The 13,947-nt window shown below is 50.4% G+C and overlaps 1 protein-coding gene across 2 annotated transcripts; it reads right to left on the bottom strand.

Annotated features, from left to right (window-relative positions):
- On the bottom strand, positions 1-13,947 carry ANKRD53 (ankyrin repeat domain 53). 2 transcript variants are annotated; one of them, XM_083757153.1, is made up of 5 exons: positions 13,289-13,947; positions 11,603-11,802; positions 4,360-4,524; positions 1,933-2,074; positions 1-1,312 (listed from the first exon to the last, which is right to left on the bottom strand). In XM_083757153.1, the coding sequence occupies exons 2-5, from the start codon at positions 11,746-11,748 to the stop codon at positions 557-559; spliced, it is 1,209 nt and encodes a 402-aa protein (XP_083613279.1). In that variant the 5' UTR covers positions 11,749-11,802; positions 13,289-13,947; the 3' UTR covers positions 1-556. The 2 variants fall into 2 exon arrangements, with proteins under 2 accessions (XP_083613279.1, XP_083613280.1); XM_083757154.1 differs by having other exon boundaries at positions 1,933-2,053; positions 13,289-13,942.

Raw genomic sequence — 13,947 nt, 5'->3', positions numbered from 1 at the left:
TCTGAGCCAAACAGACTCTGTAGGCTTTAATCCCTATGCTATACAACCCTGACTACAGAATGTCTTCGAACTAAAAAGAACCAGCCCCACAACTCTTCCCTAGTGGAGTTTGATGCTGCGTATTTAGTTCATCGTGCCTGACCCTTGCAGTACTGAATAATTCACTTTACAGCTGCAAAATGTTTTGAAAGCCAGCTTCCTCAAGGCTTTTGTGTTCTGCACACTCCTGGCCTCTAGAGGGTGCAAGCAACACACACTACAAACTCGAACTGCTAGGTTGGCAGGAGCAGGGACCAAGCAACGGAAGTTCACCCCGTTGCGGGGATTCGAACCGCCAACCTTCTGATCGGCGAGCCCAAGAGGCTCGGTGGTTTAGCCCACAGCGCCACAAAAATGAGCATTAAATAAGCTGGTTTAATTCCCACCCACCCACCTCCCCTGTGCAAATGTTCTCATAGCAAACTGTTTCAATCCAGACCCAAATGATTATTTCCAGCCCTGCTGGGCTCTGCTACAGAACTGGGACAGGCACATATTTTTGTGCTGGGCTAGCGAACTACCCCACGGGTGAATCTTGGTGGCTCCTGCCTTTGCTCTGGGTAGAGGAGGAAGAGGAGATGTCTTTGCCGCTGGCGCTGCCCGATTCCAGCCTTGGCAAGAGCACTTGGGGGTCGCTGTAGGTGGCAAGGTGGGCCTTCAGCGTGCCCAGAAGGGCCGGGTCCACCGTCTGCCTCAAGCTCAGCGCCATCTGATCTGTCCAGCGATGCTCAGGGCCGGGGCGGCGCCTGTGCTGCAATCCGAAGATGTGCTGGGGCCTGAGATCCCCCGGGACATCCAAACGGGTCGCCCGGGTGTCGGGATAGAGGCTCTTCTTGAGGACCTCGAAGGGCAGGTCGGGCATGTCCAGGATCTTGCCGATGCCGTCGACCTGGATCTCGGGGTCGCCGTAGCCGTTCTTGTAGAGGAAGAGGTAGGAGGTGAAGTCGTGCTCCGCGGGCGGGTCAGGATGGATGCCCAGCCGCACAGTCTCCGGCCGGCTGATGCAGGTGGCCGGCAGGGAGGCTAAGTTGGTGCTGATGTTCCACGGCCGGCACCGCCGGTCAATCCGCACCTGGTAAGTGTCGTCCACTCTCAGCGGGGCTATTTCTTCGAAGGAGAGGATCGGGCTGGTCTTCTTCCGCGTTCCTCTGCGAGGGAGCACAGGCTTCCGCTTCGTGTCCAGGCAGCGCACGATTCTGGCCGGAGGTGGAGGCAAATGCTTTTTGGCCAGCCACTCATTGAAGGCCAGTTTGTTGCTGAGATTTATCTCCATCTGTAATGAAAGGACAAACAAGGCAGTGGGCGAAGTTCTGCGCGGACACTGAGGTCCAGCTCTGAGGGCCTTCTGGCAGTCCCCTCCCTGCAAGAAGCCAAGTTACAGGGAACCAGGCAGAGGGTCTTCTCGGTAGTGGCACCTGCCCTGTGGAATGCTCTCCCACCAGATGTCAAAGAGAAAAATAACTACCAAACTTTTAGAAGACATCTGAAGGCAGCCCTGTTTAGGGAAGCTTTTCATGTTTAATAGGTTATTGTATTTTAGTGTTTTGTTGGAAGCTACCCAGAGCGGCTGGGGAAACTCACCCAGATGGGCGGGGTATAAATAATAATAATAATAATAATAATAATAATAATAATAATAATAATAATAATTACATCAATGGAGAAGGGAAACGCTGTGGTGCTTCTGCAGCAGCAAAACTGGAGACACCTTCATTTGCCCCAGCTGCAACAAAACCTGTCTCTCCCCTATTGGTCTCTACAGCCAGAGACAGCGCTGTAACTCCCCTATGGTTTGCCCTCTCTTAAACAGCCCAGCCATGTGGTGTAAGGAGCACCGGTAACCGAAACGACCTTGAAGGGGGCTTGCCTGTGCCCATCCGTGCTGCTGCTTACCTGCTCTCTTTTAAGGAATTCGATTTTCTGCACCTCACATGCCTCCTTGATCTTGTTCAGTTTGGCGACCTGCTGGACAAAGTGCGCTTTGTCTGCTTTCCACATGGCGCTGGCGAGACACCTGCAGAGGCAGAGCACCACCCTGGATGTGTGCAGCAGGAGGAGGAGGAGGATCTGCCTCAGATGACAGGCAGAGAAAGACCTGCATCATCGTCCTATATCGCAAAGCTCCCCTGCTGGTATCCGTATCGTTTCCTGCACAGATGTTTCTCTAGCAGGGGTCCCCAAACTAAGGCTGACTCGTTTATCCAGCCCGTGGCGACCCCTGCTGCCCGCTGCCGCCGCCCACTCTTATCGGCACTGTGCTGTGCGGCTGCCTACTTCTGGGTCGGAGGAGCACCGGAAATAGCTTGTGTGCATGTGCAAGCGTTACTTCTGGTGCACATCCGGGTCAGAGGAGGCCCGTGCACATGCACACAAGCTATTTCCGGTGCTCCTCTGACCCAGAAGTGTGCCGTGAATAGTGTGTTTGCACGTGTATGGACACGCATTCTCCAGCCCGCTGTGCGATTGGTGCGGGAAAACCAGCCCGAGGTGCGGTAGGTTTGCTGACCCCTGTTCAAGAGCACTGAGAGCCTATAGAAAGACTTGGGACGCATAAGGTCACTTGGCTAAGCAAAGGAGGGACTCTGTTGCTGGAAAGCACAGGAAGGGAGAGCGAGCGTCTGTTGGGCGCAGGCCCTGCTTCTGGACTTCCCCTTGAACAGGACCAGAGGGACCACTGACCTGATCCAGACTCAGACTCTTCTTATTCTCCTATGATGCTCTGAGGATCATATGCAGGAGCTCCAGATTCCCAGGGGCTTCTTGCTTGTGCCAGGAATCTCATGTATACCAAAGTGGAAAATATAGACGCAGGGATGTAGCAGATGCTTTATTCTGAATCGGATCATTGCCCCATCTAATTCAGCATTGCACTGACTGGCAGCAGTGGCCGTGCAGGATTCCAGGCAGGGAGTCATTCCCAGACCTACCTGCAGGTGCCAGGGATGGAACCTGGGGGCTCCCCGGCCAAGGAATGCAGAAGGCAGAGGGTCAACCCTTCATTGTCCAAGGTAACAGTCACATCTACAGCTCTAGAGAAGCACGCACACCAACGTTCCGTCTAGGCAGCTGTTCCTGAGTCTGCGCTCTATAGAGCAGTTGCAGAATCTGGGTACCACTTCCCTTCCACCAGTTTATATAATTCCGCCCGTCGGGCTGCATGCATGTAGCCGGAGACTGAGCCAGGGTGGAAACTGCCTCTGCTCTTCTCCTTTCAGTCCCCTCCTGGTTCTGGGAGACAGTGGTGCAGGAGAAGGTGGAGAAGCACCCGGCCCTTCACTTGCCAGCCCTGCCTCTGATCCTTCCTTCCTAAATCAGGCTCCCTGCCTGGGTGCGCACTCACCAGCAAGTGCTCTGCTGAGCTCTGCTCCTTCCCCAAAGCAGAACTAGGATTCCTTCTCACAACCCGCAAGCAACATTAAAAAAAATAAAAATTCAAAGGCAATATAGCTTTTTGCAGCCTAGGACCCACATACCTACGGGACCGCCTCTCCTGGTATGCCCCTCGGAGGACCTTAAGGTCCACAAATGACAACACTTGGGAGGTCCCGAGCCTCAAGGAGGTTGGATTAGTCTCAACTAGGGCCAGGGCCTTTTCAGCACTGGCCCCAACTTGGTGGAACGCTCTGTCACAAGAGACCAGGACCCTGCGGGACTTGACATCTTTCCGCAGGGCCTGCAAGACAGAGCTGTTCCGCTTGGCCTTTGGTTCAGACTCGGTCTGACCCTTATGTTTCCCTCCCCTTATGGTCTTGATTTATCAGCTACTTTAAAATGAGGCTGCATTTTAAATTGCATTTTAACCTGTACAGTGGTACCTCAGGTTAAGTACTTAATTTGTTCTGGAGGTCCGTACTTAACCTGAAACTGTTCTTAACCTGAAGCACCACTTTAGCTATTGGGGCCTCCTGCTGCCGCCGCGCCGCCAGAGCCCGATTTCTGTTCTTATCCTGAAGCAAAGTTCTTAACCTGAAGCACTATTTCTGGCTTAGTGGAGTCTGTAACCTGAAGTGTATGTAACCTGAAGCGAATGTAACCCAAGGTACCACTGTATTTTAATTCCCCCCCTTTTCCTCCCCCCCTTTACTCCCTGTTATGTTTTTACTGTGATTTTATTGGTGTTAGCCGCCCTGAGCCTGGCTCTGGCCGGGGAGGGCGGGCTATAAATAAAAAATGTTATTATTATTATTGTTATTAATAATAATTAAGGGCAGGACTGGGTGCACTTGACTTGCAGCACACAGGTGGGTACCTGGCATATGCCCACAATGCCCCCTGGCATCGCCACCTCTGGCCCATTCCGTCTTGATGCAAAATACTCACTTGGCACAGGACCTGTGGCCCCACATCCTGCACAGGTCAATGGGCTTCTGGCCCTCATAGTCCCGGATATGGACATCGGCCCCGGCCTTGATCAGTTCCCAGATGCAGTTCTCACGCCCCTCGCTGGCCGCCTTGTGAAGCGGAGACACCCCGCTTTGGTTCTGCCTGAAAAACAAGAATGCAGGGTTTCATTGCTCTTTGCGGAGTCAGCTGCAGAATGTTTTCAGAAGTCCGAATCAGTTTGCCCAAGATGAATCGCAAAACGGTTATGAAGGGCAGAAAATAATAATAATAATAACAACAACAACAACAACAACAACAACAATAATAATAATAATAATAATAATTTATTATTTATACCCCACCCATCTGGCTGAGTTTCCCCAGCCACTCTGGGCGGCTCCCAATCAGTGTTAAAAACAGTACAGCATTACATATTAAAAACTTCCCTGAACAGGGCTGCCTTAAGATGTCTTCTGAATTTCAGGTAATTCTTTATCTCTTTGACATCTGATGGGAGGGCGTTCCACAGGGCGGGCGCCACTACCGAGAAGGCCCTCTGTCTGGTTCCCTGTAGCCTCACTTCTCGCAATGAGGGAACTGCCAGAAGGCCCTCGGCGCTGGATCTCAGTGTCCGGGCTGAACGATGGGGGTGGAGACGCTCCTTCAGGTATACAGGACCGAGGCCGTTTAGGGCTTTAAAGGTCAGCACCAACACTTTGAATCGTGCTCGGAAACGTACTGGGAGCCAGTGCAGATCTCTCAGAACCGGTGTTATGTGGTCCCGGCGGCCGCTCCCAGTCACCAGTCTAGCTGCCGCATTCTGGATTAATTGCAGTTTCCGGGTCACCTTCAAAGGTAGCCCCACGTAGAGCGTGTTGCAGTAGTCCAAGCGTGAGATAACCAGAGCATGCACCACTCTGGCGAGACAGTCCGCGGGGAGGTAGGGTCTTAGCCTGCGTACCAGGTGGAGCTGGTAGACAGCTGCCCTGGACACAGAGTTAACCTGCGCCTCCATGGACAGCTGTGAGTCCAAAATGACTCCCAGGCTGCGCACCTGGTCCTTCAGGGGCAGTTACCCCATTCAGGACCAGGGAATCCTCCACACCTGCCCGCCTCCTATCCCCCAAAAACAGTACTTCTGTCTTGTCAGGATTCAACCTCAATCTGTTAGCCGCCATCCAACCTCCAACCGCCTCCAGGCACTCACACAGGACCTTCACCGCCTTCACTGGTTCTGATTTAAAGGAGAGGTAGAGCTGGGTGTCATCTGCATACTGATGAACACCCAGTCCAAACCCCCTGATGATCTCTCCCAGCGGCTTCATATAGATATTAAAAAGCATGGGGGAGAGGACAGAACCCTGAGGCACCCCACAAGTGAGAGCCCAGGGGTCTGAACACTCACCCCCCCCCCACTTTCTGGACACGGCCCAGGAGGAAGGAGCGGAACCACTGTATGGCAGTGCCCCCAGCTCCCAGCCCCTCCAGACGGTCCAGAAGGATGTTATGGTCGATGGTGTCAAAGGCCACTGAGAGATCCAGCAGAACTAGGAAACAGCTCTCACCTTTGTCCCTAGCCCGCCGGAGATCATCAACCAGCGCGACCAAGGCAGTTTCAGTCCCATGGTGAGGCCTGAATCCCGATTGGAAGGGATCCAAATGGTCCGTTTCCTCCAGGCGTGCTTGGAGTTGTTCAGCAACCACCCGCTCAATCACCTTGCCCAAGAATGGCAGATTTGAGACTGGGCGATAGTTGGCCAAATTGGCCGGGTCTAAAGATGTTTTTTTAAGAAGCGGTTTAATGACCGCCTCTTTCAGCGGGTCTGGGAAGGCTCCCTCACAGAGGGAAGCATTCACCACCCCGCAAAGCCCATCGCCCAGCCCTTCCCGGCTCGCTTTTATCAGCCAGGATGGGCAAGGATCAAGGAGACAGGTGGTCGGTTTCACTCGTCCAAGCAGCCTGTCCACATCCTCGGAGATAACAGATTGGAATTGATCCCATATAACAGGACCAGACAGAACTCTAGCACTCTCCCGCCCTGGCCCTGCTCCCACGGTGGAGTCTACTTCTTCCCGAATCTGAGCGATTTTATCTGCAAAAAACTTTGCAAAATCATTGCAGGAGAACACGTGGCCCTTACTGGGCCCCGATGTTGCAGGTGGTTCCGCTAAATTGTGAACCACCTGAAAAAGTCTCCTGCTGCTGTTTTCTGCAGATGCAATAGAAGCGGTGAAGAAATTCTTCTTCGCCGTCGCTATCGCCACTTGGTAGGCTCGACGTTGAGCTCTAACCTGTGTCCGGTCAGATTCGGAATTTAGTTATCCACCACTGGCACTCTAGCTGTCTCAACGATTGTTTCATTGACCTCAGATCTGTGGAAAACCATGGGGCTGTCCGGGCTCCATGCAATCGGAGAGGGCGCTTCGGAGCCAAACAATCAATAGCCCTGGTTAACTCCACATTCCAGCGAGCCACCAGGGAATTAGCTGAAAGGCCATCAACTTGGGATAAAGCATCCCCTACCACTCCCTGGAAACCATTTGGATCCATTAAGTGGCAGGGGCGGACCATCAGAATCGGTCCCACCTCCCTGCAGAGGGGATGGGTCGCAGAGAAGTCCAGTTGCACCAGGAAGTGATCTGACCATGGCACTTCTTTTGTTTCGCTTTTAGTTAATGTCAGATCACCAACATCCGTAGAGGTAAACACCAAGTCTAAGGCATGTCCGTGGCTATGAGTTGGGCCAGACTTATTCAGGGACAGCCCCATGGAGGCCATGCTTTCCACGAAGTCCCGAGCGGCCCCTTGTAAGGTCGTGTCGGCATGGATGTTAAAATCCCCCAGGACAACCAAGCTAGGTGTCTCCAGGAGCATATCCACCACGACCTGAAGCAGCTCGGACAGGGAATCCTTGGTGCAGCGGGGAGGTCGGTACACCAAAAGGAATCCTGTACTGCCCCTATTGCCCAACTTCCAGAACATGCACTCAGAGAACTGGATCTTCCCAGTAGCACGCCTGGTGCAAGCTAGTGACTTCCTAAAAATCACTGCAACCCCCCCTCCCCGCCCACATGACCTGGGTTGCTGTGCGTACGAGAAACCTGGTGGGCAAGCAGCGGCAAGGACAGGCCCACCTGCTTCATCCAACCAGGTCTCTGTCACACATGCCAGGTCAAATCCTCCATCCACAATCAGGTCGTGGATGGCAGTGGTTTTATTCATCATTGACCTGGCATTGCACAGCAACACTTTCAGGTCATGTGGGTTTCCCTTGCTGATTACTGTATCCTTCCGGTCAGGACCAGACCTGGAGGCAGGGATAGTCCTCAAACAACGACTAAACCTGCCTCCTCGGTAATGACATGGTCTGGTCTTAGCATAACTCCTCCTCCTGCCCGTGATCACTGAGATCGGGTGTCCCAATACATCTCCCCCGGTGGAACCTGCCCCACCCAATCTATTGGCTGAGGCCCACTCCCAGGAAGCCATGACCCTTCCCCTTAAAAGGCAAAATACAAACTATATAATAATTTAACAGAATAATAATAATAATAAAACAGAACAGAACAAAACAAAACAAAGCAAGGAACAATAGTGCTGACTCAGTGCTTATCCCACCCCAAGCAAAAATAAAATAATGAAATAATATAATATTATAAAAAACAACAACCAACAAACACAATCCAGAGCAAAAAGGCCATTGTCCCAGAGGACTAAGGGCTCTCTGCTCCTCCAGTTTTAAACGCCTTAGAACCGTGAGTGCTCATCATGATATAAAGCAAATGAAACAAAATCAAAACTTTTGACAAGTTCATGGAGGAGGAATCATAGAATCATAGAGTTGGAAGAGACCACAAGGGCCATCGAGTCCAACCCCCTGCCAAGCAGGAAACACCATTAGAGCACTCCTGACATCTTATGATAATTTTCTCCCCTAAAAGTCTTATTCAACAAGGCTGTTCTTATAGTTCGAGAGTGGCTGAGCCGTGGATGCTGCCAGCCAGAGTAGGATTCTGATGACAGCGGCTTGCCAGCTGATAAGGTGAAATATGGTGGTTTCAACTGGACTGGGTCGTCTGCTTCTCTTCCTTGTATGACGGTGCAGCAAAGGATGGCGAGGCAGATGGTGGGGAAGGCACTTCCGCAATTGAAGGGACTCGCCATGGCTGCACGCATCGAGCTGGAACCCACAAAGGCTTGTCCTCTAGGTGGTGCATGCGGAACGGTTTCAATGCTTCACCCACAAAATGTTGACAAAGTGTAGGGGAGTTCCACATGCCTTGTGGCAGAACAACCCACTGATATCGCAGGGTGGGCTGCGAATTGTTATATACTGGCAATGTAAAAGCAAACTTTTCCCTGTCTGCTGGATCCAGTGGGATAGAGAAGAAACAGTCCTTTAAATCAATCACTGCCAACTGATATTCTCGTGGGAGCATATTTGGATTTGCCATGCCAGGTTGTAAAGTTCCCATTTGCTGTATTTGTTCCTTGACTTTTACTGACTGCTGCAGCTCTTTCAAGATTTTAAAATCAAAAGGTTGGTGCTCGGCTTGAGTTCCTGCTGGGGGACCAGCAGGGGGCACAATAACAGGGAATGCCATGGTATCCTGAGATAAGGAGCAGGCAAGGACTGCACGTTGAAAAGGGGTAGCTGATTCTGCTGCTGAAAGAGCAGGGTCATTTCCAGCCAGACCACTGTATTTTTGCAGGATTGGGTCCTCTGGTGAGGAACTGTAGTCTGGAGGTTTGGGGTCTGGGGCTGCTGGCAAAGCAAGTGCTGGAACACATGGCAGAACAGCATGCTGAATTAAAGAATTATCTCCAGCCATGGAGATATTTTTTGGTGATAAAGAGCCCATAGCATAACGAATCTTACACCAAGCATTTAAAATTCGAACACTGAAATTGGGATGTCCATGAAAATGAGTTCCAATCTTATCCCATTGTTTTAGTTCCCAAGTCCCTTTTGCAGCAAGCCAGGGGTAATGCTCATCGATGGCCTGAATGAGCTGTATCAAATCGCCATCAGGGACTTCCAATTTGTTGGAGGAGAGGAGAAATTTTAAGTCCTTTAAAAATTTCTGTTGCGGAAATGACAGGGAACTGCCCATATTTCTAAAATCAATATATAAGGGATCGACTCACCGGGATCTTTTTTTAAAGATGTATAAGCGCTTTGAAATCCTTTCCAGACGTGGTGAGCCGATGATATCCACTGCTTGGATCGAAGTCCTCTCACAGTGTCTTTTAAAATCCTCTTAGTCTGCCTCAGACTGTTTCCTTTAAGTTGCTTCTCACGGTTCTCTTTGAAGTCTGTCTCACACTGCTTTCTTTTAAGTTTTCCTCTTCTTTTAATTGAGCCTCAGAGAGGGCACCACTTGTTGGAGCCTGCCATTACAAGTGGCACTTCTTTAGGGTAAAATAAAGACGCAGAAAGCCAGTAATATTTCCATGATATGAGAGAGCAGCCCCTCTGTCTGCCCTTCTCCGATTTATTCTCCTTTGTTCTGACCAGCCGCATGGCCGTTTGCCAATCTCATCTTACCTACATCCGGCCAAGCTTTTATTGCACCCCATCGCCATATAGGGTCATTACATTCCAATACATTGTAAAGCTCAGAGTGCTGGTCACGAGGTCCAGAGGTACCCTGCAGCATTTACAAACCTCTGCCTCTGGCTTTATGACTCCCACAGTTGTCAAGCCTCTGCTTAAAGACCTCCAAAGAAGGAGACTCCACCACACTCCTTGGCAGTAAATTCCACTGTCGAACAGCTCTTACTGTCAGGAAGTTCTTCCTAATGTTTAGGTGGAATCTTCTTTCTTGTAGTTTGGATCCATTGCTCCGTGTCCGCTTCTCTGGAGCAGCAGAAAACAACCTTTCTCCCTCCTCTATGTGACATCCTTTTATATATTTGAACATGGCTATCATATCACCCCTTAACCTCCTCTTCTCCAGGCTAAACATGCCCAGCTCCCTTAGCTGTTCCTCATAAGGCATCGTTTCCAGGCCTTTGACCATTTTGGGTGCCCTCCTCTGGACACGTTCCAGTTTGTCAGTGTCCTTCTTGAACTGTGGTGCCCAGAACTGGACACAGTACTCCAGGTGAGGTCTGACCAGAGCAGAATACAGTGGCACTATTACTTCCCTTGATCTAGATGCTATACTCCTATTGATGCAGCCCATAATTGCATCAATAGGAGTATAGCAATAGGAGAGGGCAAGGTTGACTGGTCTGCCTCCACAATTGAAGGCAGCAATGCTTCTGTGGTCCCAGTTGCTGGACACCACAAAAGGGGATATTTGCTCTTGTGCTCAGATCCTGCTCGCAGGTTTCCTAGAGGCAACCGTCATTATTATTTATTAAATTTTTATACTGCCCTATGCCTGTAGATCTCAGGGCGGTTCATGGCATAAATGAGTGGCAACCCAGTCAGATGGGTGGGGTACAAAAAAATTATTCCTATTATTAAAATTATTAAATTACAATATAAAAAGCACAAAATACATAATAAAAATAAGAAGAAAATCAAACCAATAATCCCCCTCCTGCAACACATTTAAAAGGGCATGGGATGTCAATCAGCCAAAGGCCTGGTCAAAGAGGAAAGTTTTCGCCTGGCACCTAAAGGTGTACAATGAAGGTGTCAGGCAAGCCTCCCTGGGAAGAGCATCCCACAAAAGGGGAGCCACCATGGAAAAGGCCCCGTTCTCGTGCTGCCCCTCTCTGGACCTCTCAAGGGCCTCAGAGGATGATCTCAGGGTCTGGGTAGGTTCCTACAGCAAGAGGCAGTCCTTGAGGTATGTGGTCCTGAATCATTTACAGATTTATAGGTCAAAACCAGCACTTTGAATTGGGCACAGAAACTAATTGGCAGGCAATGCAGTCACTTTCCAGCCCCCGCAAGAACAGGATGCTGGACTGGGTGGGCTACTGGCCTAATCCTGTTCAAAGCAGAGATGAAATGCTCCCCATCATCAGTAGGGCTGGCTGTGAACGAGGGAGATTGGGGCTTGTCCATCACTTAGCCCAGGCTTCCTCAGCCTCGCCCCTCCAGATGTTTTGAGACTACAATTCCCATCATCCCTGACCACTGGTTCTGCTAGCGAGGGATCATGGGAGTTGTAGGCAAAAACATCTGCAGGGCTCTGCTTTCCCTGCACTTGCCCCTCCTGCGCATAGCCAGGTGTGCACACCGGAACGACAGGAAGAGGAGGGGAGGGCCGCCCAGCTCACACGTTGACGTCGGCCTGTTTCTTGATGAGGTACTGCAGGCACTCCAGCGCCGCATTCCGGCTCTCCTTGCTAAGCACCAGGTGGATGGGCCTCCAGCCCGTCAGGCTGGCCAGGTTCACGTCGACCTTGAATTTCTCCACCAGCATCTGAATGCAGTCCAGGCGCCCATACAAAGCTGCCGTGTGCAGCGCAGAGAAGCCCTGGCAGGAAGAGAAGACCTTTTAAGGTGACCCGGAAACTGCAACTAATCTAGAACGCGGCAGCTAGACTGGTGACTGGGAGCGGCCGCCGAGACCATATAATACCGGTCTTGAAAGACCTACATTGGCTCCCAGTACGTTTCTGGGCACAATTCAAAGTGTTGTGCTGATATTTAAAGCCCTAAACGGCCTCGGTCCAGTATCCCTGAAGGAGCATCTCCAACCCCATCGTTCTGCCCAGAAACTGAGATCCAGCACCGAGGGCCTTCTGGAGGTTCCCTTGCTGTGAGAAGCCAAGTTACAGGGAACCAGGCAGAGGGCCTTCTCGGTGGTGGCACCCACCCTGTGGAACGCCCTCCCACCAGATGTCAAAGAGAAAAACAACTACCATACTTTTAGAAGACATCTGTCAGGGCTGTGATTCCCCCATTGCAGGGGGTTGGACTAGATTACTTTTGGGGGTACCTTCCGACTCTACAATCCCAGATTCTAAGCCAAGCCCTCCCGCCCTGTGGAACCCCCTCCCATCAGATGTCAAAGAGATAAACAACTACCTGACATTCAGAAGACATCTGAAGGCAGCCCTGTTCATGGAAGTTTTTAATGTATGACATTTTAATGTATTTTTAATATTTGTTGGAAGCCGCCCAGAGTGGCTGGGGAGACCCAGCCAGATGGGCGGGGAACAAATAAATTATTATTATAGGTTTAGCAAAATCCTCTGAGTATAACCCTCAGTTTTCCACTCTGCTTTCCGGAAAGGATTTCTTCCATTCATGGGGGACCCCCTGGGGTGGGACAGAGAGCAAGTCCTTACAGTATTCACATGTTCAAGCGCAGTGAAGTCGTTGTTTGTAGGGCCGTTTCACAAATCTCCCCTTGCCCAGCTGTTCACAACAGATCAAAACCCAACACTGGAAACACAGTGAGTGTTAACCTAGCCTTACTCTCTGGCAACACTGACAGAAAAGTCTGAGTTCGGATCTGCCCCTTTATCTATTCTTGCCTGGTCCCTATGCCATCCTTTGGCAAGTTGGTGAATGCTGATCTGCTCTCTCCCACTGGAATTGCAACCAGAATGGCTTATAAAGCAACCTCAAATTTACACACTTAACACCCATATATGCACTGAGGATCTTGAGGAGGCAATATATTTATTTTCATAAATTTTATACACTGCTTGATTGGGGTGTGTGTGCACCAAACCTCAAAGGGGTTTACAAAAGGACATACCAATGAAATCAAGGAAGTTTTAGAACAATAGTATAAAACACTTTTAAAAAGTTAAAACACTAAAACAGGTTAAAATGCACACCGCTTTCTGAGCGTCTGGCTAGCCTTGCCTAAGCAAGAATGTTTTTAGCAGGCGCCGAAAATAATACCGCGAAGGCACCTCCTGGAACAGGCAGGGAGTTCCGAAGTGTGGATCAGACTGTATGTGCCCCCAATCGCACCCCAAATCCGTGCAAACAAAGGTGATATTTACATTAATGTCGGCCTGAGTCGGGCTTTCGGCTTTTTGGATACAGATCTTGAGCCAGTGAACTTGTCCGCTGCTGGCTGCGTACTGTGAGTCTTTCGACAGGACCCTTGGTGGAGCCTGCTTAGAGAACTTGCTAGGGAGAAGACTGAAGAAGAAGATGGAAAAGGCATGGCTATGTCAATCACCCCTTTTGGACACATTTGCAAAATCCAAGGACCTGGGAGACAGAGCTCACTCCATCATTGGTTCTGCTGCATCAGGAATCCTCTCCCCTCGGCTGTCCTCTGTGGGAATTGGGCCGATACAGGGGCATCTGAATACTCCAATTACTTTCCCTTGGTGTAACAGGGCCCATGTTTTGTAGCCTTGTCGTACTTAACCTTTATGTCTGTGCCTTAAAATAGCTCAAGTAGCCACCTCCCACAAATTCACTTCCTTGCGGTTTATTTTATGTCTGTATATGGACCATCAGATCCTGTTTGATGACACTACATTTTGCAGAATCTCTTGCACAGTGGTACCTTGGTTCTCAAATGGCTTGATACTCAAACAGCTTGGAACCCAAACACTGCAAAACCAGAAGTAAGTGTTCCGGTTTAGGAACTATTTTCAGAAGCCGAACATGCTCTGTTTTGAGCGCGACACTTCCATTTTGAGTGTTA

Source organism: Podarcis gaigeae (assembly GCF_964106915.1).
Source record: "Podarcis gaigeae genome assembly, chromosome: 9".
Lineage (NCBI taxonomy): Eukaryota > Metazoa > Chordata > Lepidosauria > Squamata > Lacertidae > Podarcis > Podarcis gaigeae.
Note: the sequence above shows the minus strand (reverse complement) of the source record. Positions and strands in the feature narration are given on the sequence as shown.